We start from the raw sequence: 27706 nt of genomic DNA, 5'->3' as shown, positions 1-27706 counted from the left end.
AACCTGCGCAGTGGCTCCCCCAGGCGGGGAGGACACGAGACTGCGCTTGCGCGTGAGTGCTTTCCTCCGCCCCTTCTGGCGCGAGGACCAGCGGGGCGGGCCCGGCGGCGGCGCGACGAGTCCAGAGGGGAGGACTGCGGAAGGGGCGTGGCCACCGGCCGGGCCCCGGCCACCCTCTTCCGGGCTCCGCCAGCTGCGCGCGCAGCCGCCTCCCCCCTTCTTTTGTGGTCCGACCCATCGCGAGGGTGACAGGAAACCCTGTGCACGGAGCGCCGCCATCTTGGGCCAGCCCGGGGAAGATCCTGAGGGAGCCGCGGGAGCCGTCGCCGCTGCCACCGCCCCTGCCGCCGGCGCGTCTGCAGCTGCTCGGCCTGCCCGGGCCTCGGCCGGCCGCGCGCGCCCCTCCCCCGCTGCGCCCGCCCTCCTCTTGCTCGGCCTGACGCCCCCCTCCCGCGCGGAAAGCTGCCCAGCCTCCAGCAACCGCCCAGGTGACCAGGCCTCCCGCAGGGGCCGGCCGGGCTCTCCTCGCCGGGCTGTCCCGGGGCCAGCGCCGGGGGCGACGGCGGGCCGGCGGCGCGGGGCCTGACAGGAGTCCGCGCGGGGGCGAGGCAGTCCCCGCGCGGCGCCCGCCGCAGCCCCGCTCCTCCCCGCCCGGCGGCGGGCTCCGGGCGCGGCGTGGGGAAGGGTGGGTGCGGCGTCGCCTTCCCCGCCTCCTGGCCGCCGCCGCCGCCCTGCCCCCGCCGGGTCTGTCCGCTCGAGCCGCGCCGCCCCGCAGCCCGCGAGCCCCGGGCGTGGCGACCCCTGGCCCGTAGGCCCCGTCTGGCCCCGAGCACAAAAGCCGGGCGCCCGGAGCCCCGCCGGCGGCTTGGACCGACCCCGGCGTCCTTGCCGGTGGGGGTAGACCGGCATGGCCTCGGGCTGGGCGGGGGTCTGGGGGTCCGTGCGGCGAGGTTCTGATTTGGGGGAAGCTCTGTGATGTCTGTGGCATCCTGTGCGGTCTCGATCGTCGGTAGCGTGCGGAAATAACGAGGACAAAAAGTTTTTGGCCTTCCTAGAATTTAAGCAAAGAAGGCGGAGCCAAGTGTGTTTGGGTGGTTTGCTCTTTACTGTGTGCTAGACGCGGATTTTAGGTATCTAGACCCGCAGGTTTAGCTTCCTTCACGTTGCTCTGGGTGGGGAATAGAGGATCTTCATCGGCCAGGTGAGGAAGCAGGTGTGGAGGTGCGATGTGGCTGATGAACGATGGTACATGCAAACTCAGGTGAGGCCAGGGGCACAGACATGAGCACTGAACGTGTAGCTACAGTCTTGATTCCTTTTTCCCTATGTTTGCGTTTGGATAACAGCTGACTTCTCCTTTATAACCCAAAGTCTGTCTGCCACTACACTGCTAGCTCACATTCTTGCAACCCCAGAGGATAGATGACAAGATTTCCGTTTTATGTTTGAAGAAGAAGCGAGTTCCCAGAGAGCAGATGCTTTCCTGGTGGTCCCACAGCAAGTGTCGAGAGTCCAGATTTGAAGCCCTGCAAAAGTTGACTGCTCGCTTCGTCGCTGTCAGAACTGCCTAGTATTTCGGTGTGGTTGTAGAGGACAGATTTGACCTTGCAGTAACCCAGCTCCCACTCCCCCATTCCTCAAGACGTTGCAGAATTTTTCTTCAGTTTTTTGCTTACACCCATTTACTTGGTCATGCCTTTGAGACTTGTAGTGGCTAGGAGTTTTGGAGGGTTCCGGCTCCAGTACTGCCACTTCCTGGTGACTTCAAGCAAGTTCTTCACCTCTTCAGACTAAGGGTCCTTGTCCATTCAAGGGATAACTGTACCTACATTTTAGAGTTGTTGTGAAGATTTAAGTGGTGTTTAAAACCCTTAGCACATTGCTTGAAGTTTGGTCAGCCCCCATTGTCTCTGACAGTGCCAGGCTAGTAGTGAGTGTCTAAGATTTGTTGAGTGAGTGAGAGGAACATGGCTTTGGAGAGCTGTAGAGTTAGATCTGAGCCTTAATCTTAGCTTTCCCTTTAGTAGTATATGACCATGGACGTATCTCCTCCTTGAGCTGGCTTCCTTATTTGTAAAGTGAGTTTTTAGAATTCGAGATTGCTTATAAAGTAGCTGACATATATTAGGCACTCAGTAAATTGCAGTTACTGTAAAGATGTAAAACTTTTAGAATTTTAGTAACCTAAAAAATTCCCTTGGAATTAAAGCTACACTGAAAACCTTTTTTTTTTACATTTCATGTTAAACTTCATTGTTGTGCATACTGCAACCTCACAACAGAATATGGAGTGTTTTTACAACTGATTTTTATCAGTATTAAGTATCTTTGCATAATTTTAGTAAAATATTATACAGTTAGAGGAAACTTTGTATAAGGCAAATAAGTTACTTTAAAACTAGGGCTACTGAGATATGTTTCATTTTTTAAAGCTTGAGACTTCTTTTGTGACTAAGAGTGCTGTCATTACTGGAGACAGCAGTGTACAGGTAGAGGTATCGAGGATCCTATGCTTTTAAGAAACTTCTGGACAGTTTTAAACATGTGCAGAATAGAGTAGTATACTGAGCTTTCATATACCCATTATCCAGTGTCAGCAGCGCTCGGTCTTACTTCATCCATATATACTTGTACCCTCTCCACCAAATCATTATTTTTAAAAAACTTTTTATTGGGGCATAGTTGGTTTACAATGTTGTGCTAGTTTCTGCTGCACAGAAAGTGAATCTGTTACACATACACATAGATCCACTCTCTTATTCTTATTTTTTGTTTACTTTTTAAAATTCTGTTTTTGTTTTTGACTGAGCTGGGTGTTCGTTGGCGTGCACAGACTTCTCATTGCAGCGGCTCCTCTTGTTGGGAAGCACAGGCTCTAGGGCACTCCGGCTCAGTAGTTGTGGCCTAGGGGCTCAGTAGTTGTGGTGTGTGGGCCTAGTTGCTCTCGAGTATGTGGGATCATCCCGGAACAGGGATCGTCGGACCAGTGTCCCCTGCATTGGCGGGTGGATTCCTATCCATTGCGCCACTGGGAAAGTCCTTCCACTCTACTTTAGATTCTTTTCCATCTACCAGGTTATTTTGAAGCAAATCTCAGACGTCTTTTCCTCAGTAAATTTTTCACTATTTCTGATCCTTTTAATTCTAAGTGCAGGGTGTTAGTTTTGTGTTTTCTCGTGAATACTTTCCTTCTGTGGACAGAGGTACAGTGTTACTTTATTTCCTGTTCACAGCGTGCCATCATAATTAGCTAAAAAATTTTGTCTTTCTCTTGACACATGGAGAAATCAACTTTTTTCTTACCACATTAATTTATAAAAAAGTGTGATATCAAATATCTTGTCAAAACTGAGGTGATTTTTAGGTGGCTCTCGGAGATGAGTGGGTTATTTTCAGAGGTTGCTTCAAGGTTGAGGACAGGAAATTGACCACATATTTTGATTAGTTTAATAGATTAACTCCCAAAGTTTTGTGTCCACTTCACTGACAGATCAGGTGCAGTCTTGTAAGTGCACCAAAGGGCTTCTCTTCTTGAGCTCCATGAAGTGAGGGCCCATATATAAATATAAATATATATATATGTATTTTTTGATCATTACTGTATTGTCAAAACCTAACATAATTTAAAAATTTTTATATTGGAAGCACAAAAGCAGTTTATCTTGGTTCAGGTGTTTTTAACAGCATTTTTCATGTATAAAAAAGCCTCACTTAGTTTAGACTATAAGGGTCAGAATTTAAGTCACCCAGAATATGTTTATTTGGGGGTGCTTTTTTCCTTTGTTGTCTTGAATCGGTTACATAGAAATTACACAGCAACACCTTATGTCCTAAGAGTGGAATAAAATGCCGCGTAACAGCTGTGAAAGGATTAGACATGTAAGTTAATACAGCAAGGACTCAAACAATAAGAAAATGAAAAAATATACTCCATTATTGGGGATTAGAGCTGTTTCTAGTTTTTATGTTTTTTGTTGTTTTTTGTTTTGTTTTTATTTTTGGCAGCACCAGGGGCCTTCTAGGATCTTAGTTCCCCCGACCAGGGATTGAACCTGGGCCCTCAGCAGTGAAAGCAGAGTCATAGCCACTGGATGGCCAGGGAATCCCCCTTTTGTTTGTGTTTTGAATCTGATCACGAGTCACTTCATATGATGTTCCCCATTTTATTGGTAAATGTGGAAGTAATGTTGGAAATATCATGGCTGGGGTTTTTTTGTTTTTGTTTCACATTAGAATTACATGTAAAAATGCTTAGAATATTTTAACAGTCCTTTTTTTTTACTTTTAACATTTTAGGGTTTTAATGATGAATGTAGTGGACGCTTACAGTGTCCTCCCAGTGACTTATCAGGGCTCCCTGGTGGCTCAGAGGGTCTGCCTGCAATGCAGGAGACCCGGGTTCGATCCCTGGGTTGGGAAGATCCCTTGGAGAAGGAAATGGCAACCCACTCCAGGATTCTTGCCCGGAGAATCCCATGGACAGAGGAACCTGGAAGGCTACAGTCCATAGGGTTGCAAAGAGTTGGACACAACTGAGCGACTTCACTTTCTCTTTCTTAGTGATATGTAAAAAAAGTTAACAGTTCTCCCCTTCCTTTTTTCTCTTTCATTCCATGTGTTAATTTTTACAGTTTGGTGTGTATCCTTCTATGTTGTATACATATAGGATTGTGTGTGTATGTCTTTAAAAATGGGTATATGTTATCTCATGGAACTCTGCAGCATGGTTTTTTTTTTTTTTTTTCCACTTAAAATCGTGACTATGCTTCCAGGTTAATGCATATATCTAAATGGTTTTTCAATTAGATGTGTATCATTTCATAGTACCGATGTACTTTATTTAGTCAAAATATTTTGGCACTTCAGATTCCCACAAGCGCAGTATTTGAAAGTACCTACCTTCCTCTGTATTTGTACATTTCAAAACTTGCCATTTATATGTTTAGTTCTATTTGGAACACTGTCTGATTCAGTAGATGGAGACAGTGTGATTCTATTTTGGCACAGCAGTGATTAGTGTTTAACATGCATTTAGTAACCATTAGTAACCATTAGGTCTATATGTATTGGCCTTGAAATAGATCCATGCTGCTATGAAGTGGAAAAAAAAAAAAAGCACCTGTTGTAGAGTTTCATTCAGTAGCATACTCCATTTAAATATATTTCTTACCTTAATAGTGGTGTATGTTTCATGTTCACAAGATGAGGTTGAGAAATCCTCTGCTGAAACAGTATTAATAAGGGAAAGTGTTCAGTCCTGTCCAGCTCTTTGCGACCCCATGGACTGTAGCTCACCAGGCTCCTCTGTCCATGGAATTCTCCAGGCAAGAATACTAGAGTGGGTAGCCATGCCATTCTCCAGGGGATCTTCCCAACCCAGGGATGGAACCCAGGGGTCCTGCATTGCAGGCAGCTTGTTTGCCACCTTAGCCCCCAGGGAAGCCCCAAGCATAGTTAAAAGGGGCCACGTGAATGTGGTTCTATTGCAAATACATAATTTTGAGTGAACTGTGTCAGTTACCTATGGGAATCTTTTTGAATCTTGTGTTAGTGGCTACAGAGCTTGACAGTTTTCGCTGCCTGTCTACTGGGATTAGTCAGTTAGAGTAGTTCTCCTTTACCTGTGCTTTTTAGGATTTTTATTGTGATTTTTAAGAAACTTAACCAGAAAATTGGGTGGTGAGGTGGAGAACAGGGTGCTGGCTTTCAGTCTGAAATAGTGATGATTCTCTTTTATTTATAAATAGCTTACTAATTAATGGTTGGAAATAAAATTTCAAAATCAGTCATCTCAGATATTAACAAATGCTTGTATGATTAATTAGCAAGTACACAAATTAGTACAACTAGAACTGGTTTATAATTTCATGATTAGCCTTTAGAGCATTTCAAGTAGAAACTGGGATTGTTAAGAGTCCACAGTTTTAATATTATAAAATGAAAGGAAGCATAGTATGTACAGCTGTAACTAAGTTAGAAGAAAGAAAAGATACAGCAACAGAGGAGAGCCAGGAGAGCAGCAGTCGTTTAAAGATGACTGATTACTTTCCCCCAAGTTTGAATGGGAAAAGAGAAGTTTAAAAGAGAAGTTAAAGACGAGTTAGAAGAGAGGAACCTGAAGGGAATGCAGCCCAAGAAGAAATTAATAGCCTTTAAATGTCACTTATTGTGAGAAATGATTCTGTTCCTTCTCTTCAAAATTTGGTGAATAATACAGACCAGTTTGAACCTCAGGACCAAGGTCATTCTTGTTTCTGGAAAAAAGGAATCAACCGTACTAATGTATGATGTTCAGAATCACAGTTACTCTAACTAGAAACACTTTCTTTTCTGAAGGAACTGGTCAAGGGAGTTTTCTGTGATGTGACTGATGATAAATGTGTTACAGCCTGTCCCAGTTCTGTTAAATGTAATTCATACAGCTAAGTAGGAAGACTATATTGTGTGAAATGATTGTCTGGTAATTGACTATAATTAACAGCTTTCTCTTCCCTAATAACAATAATTCACTTATTTTAAATATGTGCTTTTTCTGCAAGTTAAATTTTATTAGTTACTGAGAAATTTTATTTGAAATGTAACATATAGTAAGCTGTTAATTTCAGTAAATGGGTTTCCCCAATCCTGTTAAGTATGTGACAGTTGGCTAGAACAGTAAAAACCAGATTAAAAAAATATTGGAAAATCAGTTCTTGTAAAAATGAGGTTAAACCTTCATATTTATAAAGAATTTTTATCTTCAGCTGAAAACTGCTTTGAGAATAAATTTTTTTTCTTTCAGTTTTATTGGGGAATAAAGTTTATTGTAAGTTATTACCAGTTTTAGAATTCACCTCTTATTTCTCTAGGACCTAGCCCAGTGTCAGACACAGTCAAGGCATTCATTTGAATAAATCGGAGAGGTTTTTTTTAAAGTTATTAAAAGTAGGAGAGAAATTAGATTTCTTTAGGTTAAAGTCTTCTCTGGGGGTGAGAAATGAGCTGTGATCTTCAAACATATCTTGTAATACATAAACTTTCAAATTTTACAACCACGATATGTCATTTACTCCTGGAAAAATATATAGCAGACATTTGGTATATTGTTAACCTTCAAGTGCTATGTTAGGATCTGTATGAAATGATCAATAATTGCCTTTTTAAAAAAATCTACAACAAAAACAGTTTCATGTGGTTCTGTTTCTGACGTTTCGCTTAGAAATAATATGATTACTTTTTCTTTGGATGCTATGATTATTTCAAGTAGAGTGAAAAGGTTATTTTGTGTTTATAAGTTGGTGGTTACTTTTTATAACATTCTATTGTAAAATCAAAGTGTTCCAAACAAATAGATGATTAGACTTGATGAGTTACAGCCAGGCAGACCTCAACAGGGGAGGAGGACTATTTATAATGATACTGTTTAAACTTAAATTCAGACCTCAACAGGGGAGGAGGACTATTTATAATGATACTGTTTAAACTTAAGTTTATAAAGATTTCCTTGATCAAAATTTTCCAGAGTAGCGTTTCTTATCTGGTATTTGCTAAAGTGAAATATTGGAATCGTTTTGATATATGTTCTATTTCTGTGGATAATACATGAGAGTGTTGAAGCAGTGTTCATCCAAGAGAATTTGTGTATTTGATTAATTTGGGGAATGCACTTTTTTCTGCTGTTGTGACCTACATTTTGCTGATAATCACTGTGGTTTGTTTTACGTATCTTCACAGGACACACAGCCTGGATAACTCGTGTGTATATCTTCCCAGGACACACAGCCTGGATAACTCATGCACGCTTTTCCCTGAAGTAACTCGGTTTTCTTTGTTTCTAGTGCCGCCATGGCAACCGCCCCGTACAACTACTCCTACATCTTTAAATATATTATTATCGGTAAGCTTGTTTAACTTAGACTCTTGTTCTCCAACGGTTAAAATGCAAAATGTTTATATGCCAATACTTAACATAGTACCCCAGGGGAAGTGAATACTTGTCTTTTTCACTGCAAAATTAAAACTCCTTTGGTAGGATTTATTTTTCATCAGTGATGTACCTGTTACCTTGTGACCCTGGATACAAAGCTGGCTGCCTTTGAAGTGATGTTGTTTTTTCTTGAGGGCTACCTGAAAGTTAATACTGGGAGTGAGATTAATTTCCTAGGAGCATTGATACATTCCAAAAATATCATGAAATTTCTCAGAGCCCCCTGGATTCCAAAAATTGATAAAAATTCAGAATAATTGTGTAAGATACATGAAATATAATGGTAGTTTTTCTCTTAATCCACTTTCAAGAAGATTTAGCTCAAAGTAAGACAATGCTGTTTATCCATATGTAAGAGTAAGTTGAAATATACGTATTTTTCTATTAATTCTTCCCATTAGTTTGGTTTAATATTGAGCTTATGTGACTGTATTGTAATGCTTCCTTCACCAAAGGTTAAATTGCTGTTAGTACAGTCAGAGATGATATCTGTTCTGTTAGGGTTTTCATGCGATGCACGTTCTCTTGTGAAAGTCTATGAGAAATATGAGATAACATGGGACCTAGTGAGTCAAATTCCAAAGCTGATGATTTCTACTTGCTATATGCTGCCCTGCTGGTCACTCCTGGGAGGTTTTGGCTTATGCGTGGGTTAAGGGAAAAAAACAAAAAGTTGCAATAGTTTAAAGTAGAAAACACCGTTACAGCAGTTTCTCTGTTAAAAAGCTTTTCGCAGCTGGTGTCTGTCTATTGACATAATTCATAACCAGATTCTACCACCAGTGAAGGTTGGGAATAGTCAGTTTATATATCACAGTGAAAACCTGCCTTTAGGATCTTTTGAACTCATTATAATTTATGAAAATGTAAATCTTTTAAGTGCCCAGAGGTTTGTGATGGAATATGGTAAAAGAGGTATAGCAATCGTTGCATGTAATTATAAGAGGATAACGCTGGAACTCTTCTTTACCAGGGGACATGGGAGTGGGAAAGTCCTGCCTGCTTCACCAGTTCACAGAGAAGAAGTGTAAGTCCAGTGTGTAAGGCGGAGCATCGGCGGATTCCTACTGTCGCTTTCTTGCCTTTCAAAGTTATTTTCAGTATACTCTATGCAATAAAATATAACTTTTCCCTGTGTATATGTACTTTTGTCTTTAGGAAGTGATTTTTTTTTTAATAGGTACAGATGAAACATACTTGTATATATGGTGGTGTTTTTTTATGCCATATATAGTTTGATTGATTAGATTTTTGATGATATAAACTTTGGTTTTAAAAATATATACTATTAAAAAATAAAAATATACAATTTCAAATTTAAATAATCTTTTTCTTGTTCTCTGACTTTCCATTATAGAAATTATCTTATTAAGGGAAATGTGCTCAGATACCATTTGCTAATAGCTAAATAATAGTAGATTGGAAATATTTAAAATGGAGTTCTTTCTGCATCCACGGCTGGTCATTTTAGAGTCAGTGCTACTCTGTCTTGTGTGGTAGGAGAAGGGCCATTTTATTTCATGTGACTGACAGGCTAAATATAGTTGAAATTGTTCCCAATAGTTAAAATTATTTCTGTGGCATTTTTTGGCTTAATGTAGCATTTTAGGAAGTGTTTAGCAGTCTGTGTGCTGTAGAGGAGTAACAGTGAATATAGGTTTTCAGTGGCCTAATTATGAAGAAAGGATTAATAGACTTGTCCTGTTGGATTAGACTTGCAAATATATAATTATAAATACATACTAAATTTCATGACCATCTTTGAAGTATTGATAACATTTTTTAGAATAAATACTAGTTTGACTGAAAACTCCTAGAGTCTTAAAACCATTAATTTGTTATTAGGTAAGAAGTGTCAGAAGGCTAAATAGTATAATGTTGTTATGAAGTTTATTAAAATCCTTATTTTTCATTACCAGATTCTTTTAGCCCAGAGCAAATAGTAACCTGTGGGCCAAATCCAGGCACTGCTTGTTTTTAAAAGTGAAGTTTTCCTGGAATGCTGTCATGCCTATTCCATGTGTTGTCTGTGGCTGTTCTTGTGCTTTAGCAGAGTGGAGTCCTTGTAACAGAGGTCTTTTGGCAAAATGTGAACTATTTATTATTTGGTTCCTTGCAGAAATTTCTAAGCCTGTTCCAGTCACATCCCTGTGGCTCCTTACTTAAAGGGTTTTTGCTGATGTTTTTCTTTCCATGCAAGCTTCACTCTGTTTATAGCCTATAGGCATTAATGAGTCCTTTGGCTGTCTAGTAGAATCATTTTCCCATTGATCTAAACTTGAAGCTTTCTGCAAGTTGGAATATTGTATTTCTTTTCTTCCCTAACAGTTATGGCTGACTGTCCTCACACAATTGGTGTTGAATTTGGTACAAGAATAATTGAAGTTAGTGGCCAAAAAATCAAATTGCAGATCTGGGATACAGCAGGACAGGAGAGGTTCAGAGCTGTCACACGAAGCTACTACAGAGGAGCCGCGGGAGCGCTGATGGTGTATGACATCACTAGGTGAGAGGTCAATAATTTCCAACCTTCATACTTGAGAAAGGACATCTACTTTAGGCAGTGTGATTTTTTAAAAAATTGTTCGGCATTCTATAGTTTGTAATTGTGTATCTGTTAAATGACTTATTATTTGGGTTTTAGGGTTTTTCTCTCTAAATTGCTGTGTGTGAGATTTGATACATTGATAACATGTTGATTTCCTTATCTGAAAGTGGGTAAGACTAAAGAAAACTTCAGGAGATGCTGGTGGAGCTAGTGAAAGAGTACTCTTCTGAAAAGCAGTATTAGTTGAATTACTTGAGGTGAAATATTTCACACCAAATATTTTCACTTCAGTAGAAAGCAAGCAAATCTTTAAGAGTTACTCTATTCAGCCTCTTGCCTAGAGAATCCTGTGGACGGAGGAGCCTGGTGGGCTGCCGTCCATAGGGTCGCACAGAGTCGGACACGACTGAAGCGACTTAGCAGCAGCAGCAGTGTTAAAAGTTCACGTCTTCAAAATAAGGCCAAGCAAAGGAATTAAGTAGTTTTGCTAATCCAACGTGGTAGATTATAAAAAATTCTGATACTTGAATCTGAAATATTTATTAAAATTTTTTTGTGTCCTAAAATGGATTGAAGTAGCTCATGATACTTCATGCTGCAAGATTAAATTTATTTCAGCTCTGCTATTTATGGAAACTCAAAAGAAATTGATGGAGAATAACAAAACTGGACCTTAAATGTTTAATTTGGGAAATTGTGCCGCTTCATTAAACGCTGTGCTGTTCGTCTGCTGTAAGCTAGGAAATGAACTGGACCACCTGCCGCATTAATGCAGAGTGCCTAAAGCAGAGTGACTCTTGCCTCATCTTTGAGCGGGTGGGAGACTTTGCACGTGTGTTTCCTCCTGGGAAGTGCTTCCCACTGCTCTCGAAGAGCCAACACTGAGAAATTCTGTAGTAAAGGGACTCTTTCCTGCTGCTGCTGTTGCTGCTAAGTCGCTTCAGTCGTAAGTTTGTTTAGTTTGGTGTTTCCTAAGGTTATTTTCAGAGAAGGCAATGGCACCCCACTCCAGTACTCTTGCCTGGAAAATCCCATGGACGGAGGAGTCTGGTAGGCTGCAGTCCATGGGGTCATGACACTTTTCACTTTCATGCATTGGAGAAGGAAATGGCAACCCACTCCAGTATCTTGCCTGGAGAATCCCAGGGACAGGGAGCCTGGTGGGCTGCCGTCTGTGGGGTCACACAGAGTCGGACACGACTGAAGCAACTTAGCAGCAGCAGTAGCAGCAAGGTTATTTTATTTATTTAGAATAAAGATAGTGGATGATTATGATTATAGTGCTTGAAGTTTTACTAAATTTTCGAATTAGGTGGTCTCAGGGCAAAACAGAGGGAACAGCTTTAAGGCTCTTCACTGGAGCCAGGCAACTGGTAAGTGGTTTTGTGGGAAGACAGGTAAAGCACCTGGCCATTTGTACGGACATCCTTCTGTGAGGGATGCATTCCTGAAGGCGCTGCACAGTTGAAAACTGCATTCATTATTAATAAAATTTAACTACGGTGATGTGTCCTTTTTCTTTGTGTGTTCTTTTTTTAATTCCAGCCGACTGAGATATGAGTGATAAGGCTTGTGCTTTTTAAAATTTATATTTGATCATTGTTTACTTGGACAAGTTGAAAACACTGGGAAAAAACTTTTTATGTGACTTTTTTGACATGTAGGTGGTGGTTTGTGTATAATATGATATAGCACAGTAAAAAGAAATTCTGAGTAAGGAATTCTCCGTTCTCTCTGGGAAAGGAGTATATCAGATTCTGTGTGAACACTGGCAGCTGGAGATGATGGAACATTATTCACTAGACTGAACTCGAGACACTTCAGGACACAGTGTCTGTGGAAGGCCTTGCACCTGCTCCGAAATCATTCCTGCCTCTTGATGGGGCTCTGTTGCCTCACCTGATAGATTAATGTTCTATGAGTCTGTATAAATTAGAAATATTTTTAACCATTAAAATTTAAAAAATGTTTTGACCTTTTTGGTAAAGTCTAACTAATACTAATAGTATATTATGTATTATTTTAAATTATTTGGATTTGTTTGCTGTCTTTGGTCCTGCTTGGCTATTGCAAAGGAGCCAGGAGATTTTAAACTCTCAGGTTTGGAGGAAATGGAGAAATAGGGCGTTCTGAGTCCCCAGATGATCTAGCTGCTGGTAAATGAGAGTGCACAGTTGGGGTAAACGCACTCTCTGATATTCCCGGGGACCTCAGTTTCTAGTCAAACATATTAATCTTCTTAAAGCCGATTTTTAAAATTCAGAGTTCAGAATTACTTTCCATCAATTTTTTATCTTGTTCTTGCTTGCTCATTGGTCTGTTTATGTTTTTAAATGTAAATAATTTACTCCTAACATGTAAGTGATTAGCAAAGTTGTTGACTATTGAGTTGTTTATTTAAAACAAAAGGTTTGGCTAGATATTTGAAAAGTGTATGTTTACATTCCACAATTCTCTAGGGCAGCAATCTAGTCAAATCAAAAATACTTTTTAAGTATATGTTTAAAATATATTTGATGAAGTTTCTTTTTTTCCCTATTGAAATGGCAACGGTATGTGGCAGTCACAAAACGAAACTCTTAACTTTTGCAGGAGAAGCACATATAATCACCTGAGCAGCTGGCTGACGGACGCCAGGAACCTCACCAACCCAAACACTGTGAGTTAAACGACGTCTGCTGTACAAAACACTTAGGATCTTAAGTTGACCCAGAAAGCAAAGCCATTTGCTAAGTGGACTTTTTTTGTATTTGGGTACTAGGAACGAGAGAATCTTTATTCTTAAACTGAAGAAAACTTAGACCCTCTTTTCGAATATGGATTATGCCAGGTTTTGCGCTTACACTTGGTTTTTGTTCATATTTGTGGTTTAAGAAAAATGAAAGTGACAAGTGGGGTGGTGATGTCATGTCAGATGGAGACTGTGAAATCTGAAGCTTGTAATTCAATCTGCATTAATTTCGTAAAATGTTACCATTAGAGGAAGCTGGGCAAAGTGTACTAGGGATCTCTATAATTTCTTACTACATGAGTCTCAATAAAATTTCAATTAAAAATAAAAACAGTTCTGCATATTATAAAAAATTAGCCAGTCTGAAAAGATAGTTATTTATCTGAGATTTTAAAGACCAGCTACTATGGTAGGCTCTGCAGTATACAAAACAGAATGTTGGGTCTCTGGCCAATGAAAGGTTATAGTCCAGCAGGGAGATCACCTGCGGGGAGATGGCTGCTGGAAAGCAGAGTGAAGGCTGGACACAGCCTGGCTGGGGTAGCGCTTGCTGGTGGTGTGTTTAGGGGCAGCCAGTATGAACAGTGCCGTCTGGAGAAACCAGGTTGACAGAGGAGGTGGTGTTTGAGCTGGGACTTAGGAGTAAAAAGGTTTTGGTGGATTCTGTGGAGCGTATTCCAGAACAAGTGAGGAAAGGCCCTGAGCTGGGACTGACTGAGCTTTGTGAGAGTAAGGCCTGTGTCTGACTTAGCTTTGTACCCCAGAGCCTGGCAGTGGCCTGATCTAGTAAATATGTAATCAGTGGTAAGATTGGCTTTCATGAGGGAACAGCGACTTAATTATTTTAAGAGTCAGTTAACATGGTTTGCCTTTTATGCCAGGGACTGTGTCTGGAACTTTCCTATTCATTATCACAGTAAACCCACTGTAGGTATACATGCAAATCTATAGGTGAATGTTCATACAGCCTTGTTTGCAGTAGTCAAAAACTGGAAGCGACCTAGATGGCTGTCAGTAGGTAAACAGTGACACAGTTTGGTGCATCTGCTCTGGGGCATACTCTCCAGCCATACAAGGGGATCACCTGGAGATAAATAGATCTCATGGGTGTTGTGCTGAATGAAAATAGTCAGTCTCGAAAGAGTACATACTGTATGATTCCATTTATATAAAACATTCTCAAAAAGAAAAGTTACTGAGTTGGAGAGCAGGTTTGTGGTTGCCAGGGCTTAGTGATGGGGTGAAGGTGTGAGCTGACTGTGGAGAGGGCAGCGCAGCATAGCCTGTTTTTAGTGAAGAAGCCGATTGTGGTGACACAGGTCTGTCCCTGCAGTAAAACTGCCCAGAACTACACGCAGGAGAACTGGGCGCTCAGTGAGGATGGCGGGTTCTGCCAGTGTCAGTTCCCTGGTGTTGAGTGTGCGCAGTGAGTGTGTAGGATCCTAGTATCGGGGACGCTTGGTGAAAGGGATATATAAGAGCTCTTCTCTTCAGTAAACTTCTGTGATTCTTTTGTTATGTTCAAGTAAAATATTAAAGACAGCAAGAAAACAATTTATTGTAGAGAGTCATTAGAGGAGCATAATAAAAAAAAATTAGCCATGTCCTTCTTGTTTCCTTTATGCCTCTTAAAATCTTACCAGATCTTACTATAGAAGAAAGAAAAACTCTCAAGGTCCAATGGAAACGTTGCGTTTTCTGTAACTTTGCCTTTGGTTTCTATGTGGCAGTTACGTGCTTTCTAATTTTGTTGATAGTGTATGTTGCACCTCTGTCTCGTTAGCATGCTGCGTTATGCCTCCCCTCTCCTGAAGATGGGAAGCGTGGTTTGGAAATGCTTAAGGAGTGGAGAGCAGGCAGTGTTGTCTCCGTTAAGCCAACATCTCTTACACTGAGTGCCTGTTATAATGCCCCTGTACTACTTAGCCATCGTGACTTTACCAACTTTGATTTTTTTAAAACCTTGATTTCATTTTTTAAGTGTTCTTGCCTTATCCTGTACTGGATTGGTGGATTGACCGTATGTGAAAATGTTTTCCCATCCTCAGTGGGCACTTGTCCACACTGATTGAAGAATGCTAAAGGTGGACATTTGGGTCAAAATAGTTACAGTTCATGGACACCATGTTTTGAAAGGACGGCCAGGGGCTGAAACTTCACATGAAAAGAAGTCAGTGACGGACAGCCCGTTTAGTTGAAACCATCCGTTTCTGAAGTATCTCGATTTACCACATCAGTTTTGAAGGGGAACGTATTTTGCCTTCAATTCGAACTCACTGTACATACGCTCTCCCACCCCCGCTGTCCCCCATCGTGGATGCATCATTGTCACCAGTTGCTACAGACCTGGCCCAGCCTGCGGATGGTGCAGGGGAGGGCAGGATTGGAAGGCCACAGTTTGGGTTTTCTGCCTGATTCTAATGTCTGCCTACCACAGACTCTGGAGTGATCTTTTAACGAGTCCTTGTTTGCTTTATTTGAGTATTAATTTCCTTACTTGTAGCCTCAGAAGTTGAACTAGTAGTTTTAAAGCTTTCTGTGGATTCCAGGAACTTTAGAAAATCTAATGAAAGGCAGAAACCGTCTCTTGCAGGCAGTGTCCTGGGAGACATCCTCTGTCCCTCTTCATGGTTACACCTTCATGATTCTGTAGCCATTGTCTGATGGGTAATTGCTAGTATTTAGTTCCTTTTTTAGACCTGCATGTTTTTTCCTTCAGATTTTTGGATTTTAGAGTTTTCATGTCTGATTTAAAGGTTGCTTTTGTGTAAGACGTCTCTCTTTCGGTTACAATCCAGGTGATAATCCTCATAGGGAATAAAGCAGATCTGGAGGCTCAGAGGGATGTGACGTATGAGGAAGCCAAACAGTTTGCTGAAGAAAATGGTGGGTTTCTTTTGAGACTTACTGGCTTTTTTGGGTCACACACGGGAGCATTTCTAAGGAGAAGTGGGGTTTTGACAGTGCAGATGATTGGACAGGTTTTTCTTTTTTTAAGTGCAAATCGCTCAAATCGAAGAATGAGGAGATAACAAAATGCGTTTGTATTTGAGATCCATTTCGAGGGCAGTAGAATTATTTAATGACAGAAAGGTTCCCTCCATTTCAAACTCAATAGTCTTTCATAAAATACTGTGGTGGTAGTACTGAAAGCTGATGGGAAAGTTTTACTCAGAAGTCACTGAAGAGAATGTCCTTGTGAGTTAATTTGAAATGTTCTTCATAGTCTGAATTTTATTTTTAGGTTTATTGTTCCTTGAAGCAAGTGCAAAAACGTAAGTATGACTAAAATTAGTAGATCATTTTTAATTATATTCAAATTTCTGGAAGTAGAACCATATATATATAAATGTATAATGTATATATACATATAATGTATAATATGTAAATGTGTATTGCTTATGGCAGGGAAAACAGCAAAAATCCCTTTGCTTGTTTCACTTTTCAAAATAATGTTTTTTGTTACTTTCCCTAAAATATTATACCTTGATTATACCCACTGGTAATACAGGTTAATAAATGAAATTGTGTTAACACAAATTGTGTAAAGGCTTAACAGTGACCTTTACAACCAAGGCTGAATTTGGCATCTTGGACTCAAGGTTGTTCAACCTGTTGATTTAATACTTCTCATTTTAGTAAAAGCATGACTTTAGGAAATATTCAATGTCTTAAGAGGAATTAGAAGCATAATTAACATTTCTAATTGTTATTCCACGGTTCATTATTGAACCCCAGCACTCCTATAAAATTTTCCACTCCTAAATAAAAAGTGTTTAGCCTCAATCTATACTGTTGGTGCTAAAAGGGCCAATATCAAACGTGAACATGGCTAAGCGTGGTAAGAACAGTACAGTTTATGCTTGGCTAATCAGGCCATACGAGTCCTGGAATACTGTTTGGAGATAATTTTATCTCTGTTTAGAACACCCCTCATTGGGCTTCCCTGGTGGCTCAGACAGTAAAGCGTCTGTCTATAATGCGGGAGACCTGGGTTCAATCCCTGGGTTGGGAAGATCCCCTGGAGAAGGAAATGGCAATCCACTCCAGTACTATTGCCTGGAAAATCCCATGGACAGAGGAGCCTGGTAGGCTGCAGTCCATGGGGTCGCAAAGAGTTGGACATGACTGAGCGACTTCACTTCATTGGGCTTCCCTTGTGGCTCAAACGGTAAAGCGTCTGCCTGCAATGCGGGAGACTGGGGTTTGAGCCCTGGGTCGGAAGTTCCCCTGGAGAAGGAAATGGCAACCCACTCCAGTACTCTTGCCTGGAAAATCGCATGGACGGAGGAGCCCAGTAGGCTATAGTCCATGGGGTCGCAGAGTCGGACACGACTGAGCGACTTCACTTCACAGAAGAACAGTACAGTTTATGCTTGGCTAATCAGGCCATACAAGTCCTGGAATACTGTTTGGAGATAATTCTATCTCTGTGTAGAACACCCCCCATTATGGCCTGCTTAATTATTGTTATATATTACTATATAGCATTTTAATGATTAGAGCACTGTACAGTTTCAGATAGGTTTGCACAAAGAGCTCTTGGTATTGTTTGTACACTTTCCACAGAAAGTATTCCCCGTGCTGTTCTCTTAGCTCAGTCTTCCAGTAATCCCTTATTAGATGACAGTGGCTGAGTTGAAGACATCATGGCAGTTGACTAAAGGTTAGCAAAAGGTCAGTGTGTAATGTCTTACATTTTGTAGAAAGCTATGGTTTGCCAATAAAGTTGTCGATTGCCTCTTAGGGGAGAGAACGTAGAAGATGCTTTCCTTGAGGCTGCCAAGAAGATCTATCAGAACATTCAGGATGGAAGCTTGGATCTGAACGCCGCCGAGTCTGGTGTACAGCACAAACCTTCAGCCCCACAGGGGGGCCGGCTAACCAGCGAGCCCCAGCCCCAGAGGGAAGGCTGCGGCTGCTAGTGACCTCCTCGCCGCGGCTCTCACTCGACCTTTCACCTCTGTCTGTTGGAAGCAGTACTTTTCACTGCCTCCCTGTCCTCTGTGCATCTTACTGGGTTTAATTAAAGAGAAAAAACCAACTCTGTTGTAAAAACAGTTTAACACAATACTAAACTGCTAAACAATTAGATGTAATCAGGTTATCAAAGGCAAGTAGAGTAATAAATCTCTCCTGCATGGTAAATCGAGACTTTTTCCCCCTGACTGTCCTCCTGATAGGTATGTCACCAGTCCATGACTTAAACGGAGCACTGATGCTGGACTTGATTGTTTTACCCCTCCCTCTTTTTGGCAAGGCTTTGTCTCATTGTACGGTTTAATTTGATGATATCTTAAGCTTTCTTCCCATCTTTAACTGTTCAGGTATGTCTGTTGTAACCCATAAATTTATTGCTGTGAAATGACTTCTGATGATAGAGAAAGCGTTCTTCAAAGCCTTTTGTTTTTGTCAGATCAATTCCCTGTTGTGTGGGTGGCATTTTTCTTAAGGCGGTTTGCTTCTGTCTTAGCCTTGCACAGGGGAAATATCCATTTATCTTTTTTCTTATGCTTAATTAATAGCTTTATCCTTTTTTTTTTTACACCATTTTATCTTTTTCTCTTTAGCAGAAAGTAAATATGTATAAAATTTGAAGGAACCGAACTAACAATACATTCTGTGTATATTATTTTAATGAAGAAAATAAATTGATTACTGGCCTTGGAACAGTATAAAATACCAGTTTGTACAGTAGGACCTATATGTGACCCATGTTACTCCCTTCCATTTCACACGAGGAAATAGACACAACTTCTGTTCACATGATATACTGGCTCCACCCTTTGGTGCTGGCAGTGTTTGGGGACGTTATGCTGGAAAGAGCTCCTGGCGTCAGAGGATTAACACTAGCAGATTCTGCTCCATCTTTGCACTGCGGCTTCCCTGCTGGTTTTCTTAACTGTTCTCGTGCAGTCAACAATGTGCTAACCTGCTTTTCTCTTTCTGTAAACATTTCGCATCACAGGCTGCATTTCTTGCCTTACTGTATAGAAGAAGAAAAAAGGCTGGGTTTCTTATTGCACATTTTAAGCTTTTATACCTGTATCTCGGAATGGTGAGATTCTGAACCAGACAGCCAGAACTGCAGGTCTGCTGTTAAGGGATTTTAAATAGTGCATTTTTAACACTACAGTGAAATAATTTAAGATACCCCTTGTATTCTTAGTGTATTTATGTCATGTTGGCATAAACTGTCTGTGAAGGGGAAAGTGTTTCTCGTGGTGTTGCAGTCTTTGTACTGATAGAAAGTAAGTTACTACTTTGCACTAGGCGGTGTGGCCACTGAATACTGTATTGCAAGGAAACGATCTCATGTCTGTAGACAGCAAACTTACGTTTTACCAAGCTCTCTACTTCTGTTGATTGATTCCTAATTGAGTTTATGGTTCAGGCTGGGAATTGAGAAGTTACTTGAAGTAGGATAGGTAAAACCTCAGTATGTTATATAAAACGCACCCTCAGCTCAACTGCTGTGTTTAAAATACACATTTAAAATCCCTATTTACAGACACTAAAGTAAAAAATACTGCTTTCTGGGTTGTAAACACGTGGTAGTACCAGAGTATTGTATAGTCAATGTTAAATAAAAGCCAAAACTGGAATGTGCAGAAAATAGGATTTGGTTAATTTGTGGACTCATCTTTATTTTTGTCTTTGTTTAACTTTTTTAAAAAACAAGATACCTGGAGTGTATCGGGAATGTGCTGTTAAGGACGCACAGTGATCCATTTTGCTTACACTGTTGGATCACAAGGGGCTCACCCAGGGACCATGACTTGCTGGTATGTGTGTATATATTCACAAAAACAAAACCACCCACCCACCCGCTGGGGTGCAGGGCAGCCATCACAGACGGAAGCCTGTGGCGTGTTTAGGTGCACACCCTGGTTCCCAGAGTTCGTCACAGTGGGTCTTAATTGTTCTGTGACAGGATTTACTCAGACTGCTGTACTCTTCATTTGATGTAACAAAATGCTATTAATCTAAATATTTGTAAATAAAGTACCTGTATCTAGATTAAAGTAAAATTGTTTGCCTTATTTTCTAAATTATACCAGGATTTCATATTTTCTTCAGGCAAATAGCTGTTTGGCATTAAGTTGCCAGTTTTTACTGCAGAACTTGCCCTTAATTGTTTAAAAAGAGACGTCTGCGTCAGTAGCACGTAAATCCACGTCACTCGGTAACGGAGCTCCAGTCTGACCCGTGCATTCAGATCACACTCGGTGGTGTCTGGCCTCCTCCAGTGTGAGACCAGCACGTCTGGTGGCGGACACTGTTCTCCCTTGCTGCCTGGGACTAGGTTCTGTTACTTGCATGTGTAATCCCCTGTAATAAACTTAGGTGCTCCGAGAGAGAGGGGCAGACTGTTGTAAACATCTGTGCGCCAGATATTGGGCAAGTACACCTTGGGGAGAATGTGAAATTCTTTTAATTTTTAATCCATGGAGAGCTTATTACTTGTGTGGTCACCTGCTTTTCTGGGTTCCTTGTTGCCCTTGCACCTATGAGGCCCTCCTGAGTAGTAATTGGTGCTCAGTACTCTATGCGTTAGACATTCCAGTATGATGTTCAAGTATTTTTCATGGACAATAAAAGTGTTTGATGCAGTGATTTTGATTTTTTTTGGGGGGGCGGGGTGGTGGCTGGTGATTTTTACATAATCGTAGTTGGAGGGAGTAGTTTCTTTGGAAAGACGTCTTTTGAGACCAGGTGTTTGGTTTCATACACAAATCACCTTCTAAATCAGTAAGACTAATTTCGGGAAGTTCTCCACACCCCTGTTGTAAGTGTGCTCTCTTGGCTCAGAGGTTAAAGAGTCTGCCTCCAACGCGGGAGGCCCGGGTTCGATCCCTGGCTTGGGAAGATCCCCTGGAGAAGGAAATGGCAATCCACTCCAGTATTCTTGCCTGGAGAATCCCATGGACAGAGGAGCCTGGTAGGCCACAGTCCATGAGGTCGCAAAGAGTCGGACATGACTGAGCGACTTCACTTTCACTTTTCTTATAAACGTGTGGCTCTGTTCGCAACCTTAACGGAAGACAAATGATTCCTGTTCATGTGGCAGTTTAGGAAGAAAGTATTTTACCCTCATTCAGTACATGGACAGACCAGGAAACTGTCCTTGAAGGATTTCAACAATTGTTGAATAGGCCAGGCTTTTAAGCATTTTGCCAAGACTTGTGAAAATGAAACAATGTAAGTAAAAAAGACAGTTTTCAAATCAACTTTACATTGGAAGTAGATGTTTTCTAGAACTTACTGGGTGTTAGTTTTATGCCATTTTCACTGTCTTTAATCATATTTATCCCATGTCAGTCCCTATCCCAGATCTTAATGGTCCAGCTCTAGGCAAACTTAGGAATATAAACCTCAGCAGGTGGTCAGAGAATACTGCTATACTGTATATAGTAACATGGTATATAATACCTGTTCTGGTTCAAAAGCTGTCTAGGAACCTACAAAATAGTTCCTGGGAATATTTTAAAACAACCCTAAAGTCTGAACACAGTTTGAATTTACCGCTGAGTCGGATTCTCCAAGGGCTTCCCAGGTGGATCAGTGGTAAGGAATCTAGCCGCCAGAGCAAGAGACACGGGTTCGATCCCTGGGTTAGGAAGATCCCCTGGAAGAGGAAATGGCAACCCACTCCGGCATTCTTGTCCGAATAACCAAATGGACAGAAGAGCCTGGTGGGTTGCAGTCCGTGGGGGTCACAAAGGGTCGGACGTGACTGAACGACTAAAGATGCACGTGGATTTTCCAAAATTCTAATTTTGCACCAAAGAATGTTTCTCGCTGAGGAAAGGCATCTGAAGTATGTATTATGGTTTTATGACAGGCATTTTCAAATCACTGATGGATACAACATACTTCAACCTGCAGACAGAGGAAAGCCATCTCAAAGATTTGACATTCTCTTGGAATTAGGGTAAAAAATATATAGCTTTACTGTAGATCTGTGAAATGTAAAGTCAGATGTCAGACCCACATTTTATCTTTTATTTTCATATAAAAATAAGATTTTAAACAAAATCCAAAAATAACTTCTGGCACTATAAATAAAGAGGAGCCCAAGTATGTTGTTCTTAACATTTCTAACTACAGATTTTACCAGTTTATAGATTCAGATCAGCACTGGTTTCATAATAATGCATTTCAAAAGTTTAAAAAAGAAAACCCTCAGCCATATACGACCCTGGTTCAAATAGCATACAATATTCCCGTATGTGCAGGGGACTTCCAAACTGCTGACAGCCGCCGCAGCAGTGGGATGAACCGCGGTGGGGTTTCAGCATCTGGACTGACTGGCTCTCGACAAAAACCAAGTGACATTCTAATGAAGTTAGTGAGGCAGTGGAGAAGGCTATTTCCTCATATTCAGGCAAGAGAGTCTTCCTCCATCTGGCTGAGCCGCTCGTCCCACAACAGGATGAGAGAGTACTAAGGGTGAATTCCTGCAACAGTAAAAACAGGCTTTAGCTAAATTCACAGAACTAGATGATAGCATCATGGCGAACAGGTCAATAGATTTGAGTACTTCTTTGGAAAATTGTTTTAAGATGACCCATCATACAAATTACCCAGGATAAAAGTAAGACGGTTACTTTTCTTAAGACTGTATGATAAGCTACAATTCAACATCTGCCGATTGAAAGTGCTAGTTATTTATAAATGAAAGAACTTTTTGTTACATGTACCCTGTGAGCAGGAAGCTGAGGACAGCATCAGTGTCGGTAACTGTCCATTGACTGTGATGGACCTTGGAGAACTTGATGGAAGGAGCTCTGGAAAGAAGAAGATGAAGCGTTCGGCTCGGAAGCCAGACCCCTAACTCCAACCTAGTTCAGATTTTCATCCCACATAACCATAGACTGAGACTCCGGAACCCAACGTACTTCTGACAAAACCCTCTCTACGTGCTGCGGCTCTCCCGCCGCCTCCGTTGCCCTCCTGGGCCTGGGGCGCTGCGGGTCTCTGGCGGCCACGGGAGCTGAAGACTTCAGCTGGCGCCCACACCCCTGCGTGCCTGTCTCCCACCCTTCGGGGCTCACCTCCGGAGCTGCCATCTCTACACAGCTCTGTGCCTCTGACACTCGCCCTCACGGCCTGCCCTGAGGCCCATGACGGCCCTGGCCTGTATCTGACTTGGGTCCTACCGTGCAAGATTTTAGGTGATCGCATTCACATCTTGGCTCTGCTGCTAACGAGCAAGCTGTGTGTCTATTAAAGACGCAGACTGGCCTTGGATGTTCTTGGGCTCACACGCAACACACTGCTCTGCGGTGGAGAGATCAGCGTCTAAATCCTGGTTTCGTGTTTCGCTGTGACCGTGACATCATTTTTTGTTTTCTACAGTTTATTTATAGAGAAGGATAAATCCTGGCTCCCAGGATGTAAGCGAGGCGATGCACGCAGTGCTCAGTGCGCACACGCTGCGTGCTGAGTCGTGTCAGTCATGTCTGACTCTCTGACCGTATGGACTGTAGCCCGCCAGGCTCCTCTGTCCCTGGGATTCTCCAGACAAGAATACTGGAGTGGGTTGCCATGCTTTCCTCCAGGGGATCTTCCTGACCAGGGATCGAACCCACAAGTCCCACATCGCAGGCAGATTCTTTACTGCTGAGCCACCACACCCCCACACTAGGCATGCAACATGGTAGCTATTATCTGACAGGAATACTGTCTTCCTATTTACGGATTCCATTAATATATTTTATGTTCCTTCTAAATAATTACTAACCTCATCTAGGTCTCACACAGAAAACATGTGAAATCCAGTGCTGTGGTTTTTTAAATAGATTCTGAATTAAGAGTTCAAACTGTGTTCAAACTTCACTTAGGACTAACAATTGGCACAATCACCTTTCCCAAGTGAACAGACTAAACTGGGACACAAGTTGGCTTCAGAGGTCTCAACTCTTCTATTTTTGACTGTGCCACATGGCTTATGCGATTTTAGCTCCCCAGTGAGAGGCAGACCGGGCCCTCGGTGGTGAGAACACAGAATCCTTAACCACTGGACCACCAGGGAATTACCTGAACTCGTTATATTTACCAAATAGATAAGGAAATCCGAACAGTGGAAAGCCTTCATAGGAGAATTAACTATGTCCCTGTTTCCTAGTTGATTTCCTAAATCATCAGCTTATCCTCTTTACACATTTACTACCAACCAATTGATTCCAGTTTTCCCAGGGACCATGAAAACTTTTGTGAGTCTTCCCTAAGACAAGTTTCCCCGAGATCTGAAGGTGACATTCATGTCCTTCCACCTTCAAATCTCGGGGAAACTCATGCCCTTTGGGCTTCCCTGGAGCTCAGCTGGTAAAGAATCTGCCTGCAATGCAGGAGACCCCGATTCGATTCCTGGGTTGGGAAGATCCGCTGGAGAAGGGATAGGCTACCCACTCCAGTATTCTTGGGCTTCCTTGCTAGCTGAGCTGGTAAAGAATTCGCCTGCAATGTGGGAGACCCTGGCTGCAATCCCTGGGTTGGGAAGATCCCCTGGAGAAGGGAACAGCCACCCACTCCAGGATTCAGGCCTGGAGAGTTCCGTGGACGGTATGGTCAGCAGGACTGCAGAGCTGGGCAGGACTGAGCGACTTTCACTGTTTTGTCTCCTTCTGAGTCTCCTCTAGGCTGTGGGCCTCAAAGCTTTCAGGGACTTTCCGTGTACAAGCCAGACCACTTATGAAGAGCCGCCTCCTACCTGACTTGGTCCAAGATGGGAGTCCTCTGCAAGGGAAGATTCGCGCTGAGACAGAGTGGCTGACGACGTGGACTCCACAGACGTGCTGGTGACCAGCTCCCCTAAGGCATCGACCTGTCTCCTCAGGCTGTGTAACGTGCCCTCGGTCTGCCGCTTCCCTTTGCTTAACACTTCTGCCTGCTTGGACATACAGTGTCGGAGCTGGGCCTGAAAGTGTTACGGGAAGACTTAGGGCCTTACAGAGGGATGTGTCAGAACTAGTGCTGGGTAGCTTCCTCACGTTTAACATTTGAAAGGCAAATCTGACTGTCAGAACATAGAAGTGGCTGCTGAAAATCCTCTTGTCTTCAAAAGTTAAAGGGGGGAAGGTGGGGCGGGCAGGTGCCAGACGTCTCCTGTGTGGCATCGTTAAGTGGGCCTTTCCCTCAGCCTGTGCGCCACTGTCACGACCCTCGGGGTTTCCGCTTCCTCCTCGGTAGACGCCTGCTCAGACTCAGATGGCGGGCTCACACTGAGGCCTTCTGAGTGTCTCGCAGTGTACGGAACCCTCAACCCACAGTGCTTCCCGGCTCCCCCACGGCACCTCTGAAACGATCCTCTAGTCAACGCTGCCAGCAGGCACTGTCCCGCAGAACCTCCTGCGGCGACAGGAATGTTCCATGTTCTAAATCTGCTGCCCTCTATGGTAACCTCTAACCAGTGTGGCTGCCGAGCTCGGGAAGTGTGGTAACTGAACAGAATTTTTAACCTGGTTTAATGACAGCGAATTTCCATTTAAACAGCCACGTGTGGCCGGAGGCTATCTGATGTTAAGGGCCTTCACTCCCTCGGAACTGCATGTGGCTCCCTCCCAGCCCTCGAGGCGAGTGGCCGCTCTTCAGAGACGCACGCTGTCCTCTCTGGTTCTACCCGCCTCACTCTCATTTCCCAGCTCCCCACTATACTCTTCACCCCCACATTTTTAGGTCAGGCCTTAGGAAGCATCGCTACGAACAGAGCTAGGGGAGGTGACGGAATTCCAGTTGAGTTATTTCAAACCCTGAAAGATGATGCTGTCGAAGTGCTGCACTCAATATGCCAGCAAATTTGGAAAACTCAGCAGTGGCCACAGGACTGGAAAAAGTCGGTTTTCATTCCAATCCCAAAGAAAGGCAATGCCAAAGAATGCTCAAACCACCGCACAATTGCACTCATCTCACACGCTAGCAAAGTAATGCTCAAAATTCTCCAAGCCAGGCTTCAGCAATACGTGAACCGTGAACTCCCTGATGTTCAAGCTGGTTTTAGAAAAGGCAGAGGAACCAGAGATCAAATTGCCAACATCTGCTGGATCATGGAAAAAGCAAGAGAGTTCCAGAAAAACATCTATTTCTGCTTTATTGACTATGCCAAAGCCTTTGACCGTGTGGATTGCAATAAACTGGAAAATTCTTCAAGAGATGGGAATCCCAGACCACCTGACCTGCCTCTTGAGAAACCTGTATGCAGGTCAGGAAGCAACAGTTAGAACTGGACATGGAACAACAGACTGGTTCCAAATAGGAAAAGGAGTATGTCAAGGCTGTATATTGTCACCCTGTTTATTTAACTTCTATGCAGAGTACATCATGAGAAACGCTGGGCTGGAGGAAGCACAAGCTGGAATCAAGACTGCCTGGAGAAATATCAATAACCTCAGATATGCAGATGACACCACCCTTACGGCAGAAAGTGAAGAGGAACTAAAAAGCCTCTTGATGAAAGTGAAAGAGGAGAGTGAAAAAGTTGGCTTAAAGCTCAACATTCAGAAAATTAACATCATGGCATCTGGTCCCATCACTTTACGGCAAATAGATGGGAAACAGTGGAAACAGTGGCTGACTTTATTTTTCTGGGCTCCAAAATCACTGCAGATGGTGATTCCAGCTATGAAATTAAAAGACGCTTGCTCCTTGGAGGGAAAGTTATGAGCAACCTAGATAGTATATTCAAAAGCAGAGCCATTACTTTGCCAACAAAGGTCTGTCTAGTCAAGGCTATGGTTTTTCCAGTGGTCATGTATGATGTGAGAGCTGGACTGTGAAGAAAGCTGAGTACTGAAGAATTGAAGCTTTTGAGCTGTGGTGTTGGAGAAGACTCTTGAGAGTCCCTTGGACTGCAAGGAGATCCAACCAGTCCATCCTAAAGGAGATCAGTCCTGGGTGTTCATTGGCGGGACTGATGTTGAAGCTGAAACTCCAGTACTTTGGCCATCTGATGCAGAGAGCTGACTCATTTGAAAAGACCCTGAGGCTGGGAAAGATTGCGGGCAGGAGGAGAAGGGGACGACAGAGGATGAGATGGTTGCATGGCATCACCGACACAATGGACATGGGTTTGGGTGCACTCTGGGAGTTGGTGATGGACAGGGAGGCCTGGCGTGCTGTGGTTCATGGGGTCACAGAGAGTCGGACAGGACTGAGCAGCTGAATTGAACTACTCTTTGGAAGGAAAGTTATGACTAACCTAGACAGCATACTGAAAAGCAGAGATATTACTTTGTCAACAAAGGTCCGTCTAGTCAAGGCTATGGTTTTTCCAGTGGTCATGTATGGATGTGAGAATTGGACTATAAAGAAAGCTGAGCACCGAAGAATTGATGCTTTTGAACTGTGGTGTTGGAGAAGACTCTTGAGAGTCCCTTGGACTGCAAGGAGATCCAACCAGTCCATCCTAAAGGAGATCAGTCCTGAATATTCATTGGAAGGACTGATGCTGAAGCTGAAA

General features: G+C 42.5%; 2 protein-coding genes across 5 annotated transcripts in view; one reads left to right on the top strand and one right to left on the bottom strand.

Moving 5' to 3' along the window:
* The first annotated feature begins 437 nt into the window (after positions 1 to 437).
* On the top strand, positions 438 to 20843 carry RAB14 (RAB14, member RAS oncogene family). 4 transcript variants are annotated; one of them, XM_052644488.1, is made up of 8 exons: positions 438 to 488; positions 7818 to 7876; positions 8940 to 8993; positions 10295 to 10472; positions 13107 to 13173; positions 16044 to 16131; positions 16490 to 16520; positions 17993 to 20843. In XM_052644488.1, exons 2-8 carry the CDS (start codon positions 7825 to 7827, stop codon positions 18168 to 18170), a joined length of 648 nt encoding a protein of 215 aa, XP_052500448.1. In that variant the 5' UTR covers positions 438 to 488; positions 7818 to 7824; the 3' UTR covers positions 18171 to 20843. The 4 variants fall into 4 exon arrangements, with proteins under 4 accessions (XP_052500448.1, XP_052500449.1, XP_052500447.1 ...); XM_052644489.1 differs by having other exon boundaries at positions 445 to 488; positions 7714 to 7876; XM_052644487.1 differs by lacking the exon at positions 438 to 488 and adding an exon at positions 1186 to 1261.
* A 1745-nt stretch (positions 20844 to 22588) lies between these two features.
* CNTRL (centriolin) overlaps positions 22589 to 27706 on the bottom strand; it is an 83776-nt gene continuing 78658 nt past the window's right edge. Inside the window, exons 42-44 of the mRNA XM_052644946.1 lie at positions 24962 to 25168; positions 22950 to 23036; positions 22589 to 22706 (exon numbers count right to left, since the gene is read on the bottom strand). Coding sequence (XP_052500906.1) covers positions 22977 to 23036; positions 24962 to 25168 — 267 coding nt within the window. The 3' untranslated portion in view covers positions 22589 to 22706; positions 22950 to 22976. The remainder of the gene's footprint in view (positions 22707 to 22949; positions 23037 to 24961; positions 25169 to 27706) is intronic.

This window comes from Budorcas taxicolor, chromosome 8 (genome assembly GCF_023091745.1).
Source record: "Budorcas taxicolor isolate Tak-1 chromosome 8, Takin1.1, whole genome shotgun sequence".
In the NCBI taxonomy this organism is placed as follows: domain Eukaryota; kingdom Metazoa; phylum Chordata; class Mammalia; order Artiodactyla; family Bovidae; genus Budorcas; species Budorcas taxicolor.
The sequence above is the reverse complement of the archived record's forward strand: the minus strand, read 5'-3'. Positions and strand labels throughout refer to the sequence as shown.

Coding starts and splice junctions, on each gene's coding strand:
- RAB14 (XM_052644487.1), top strand. CDS start 1,227: ATGTGGCTGATGAACGATGGTACATGCAAACTCAG. Junction 7,877..8,939: donor CTTTAAATATATTATTATCG/GTAAGCTTGTTT, acceptor CTTCTTTACCAG/GGGACATGGGAGTGGGAAAG. Junction 16,521..17,992: donor CTTGAAGCAAGTGCAAAAAC/GTAAGTATGACT, acceptor ATTGCCTCTTAG/GGGAGAGAACGTAGAAGATG.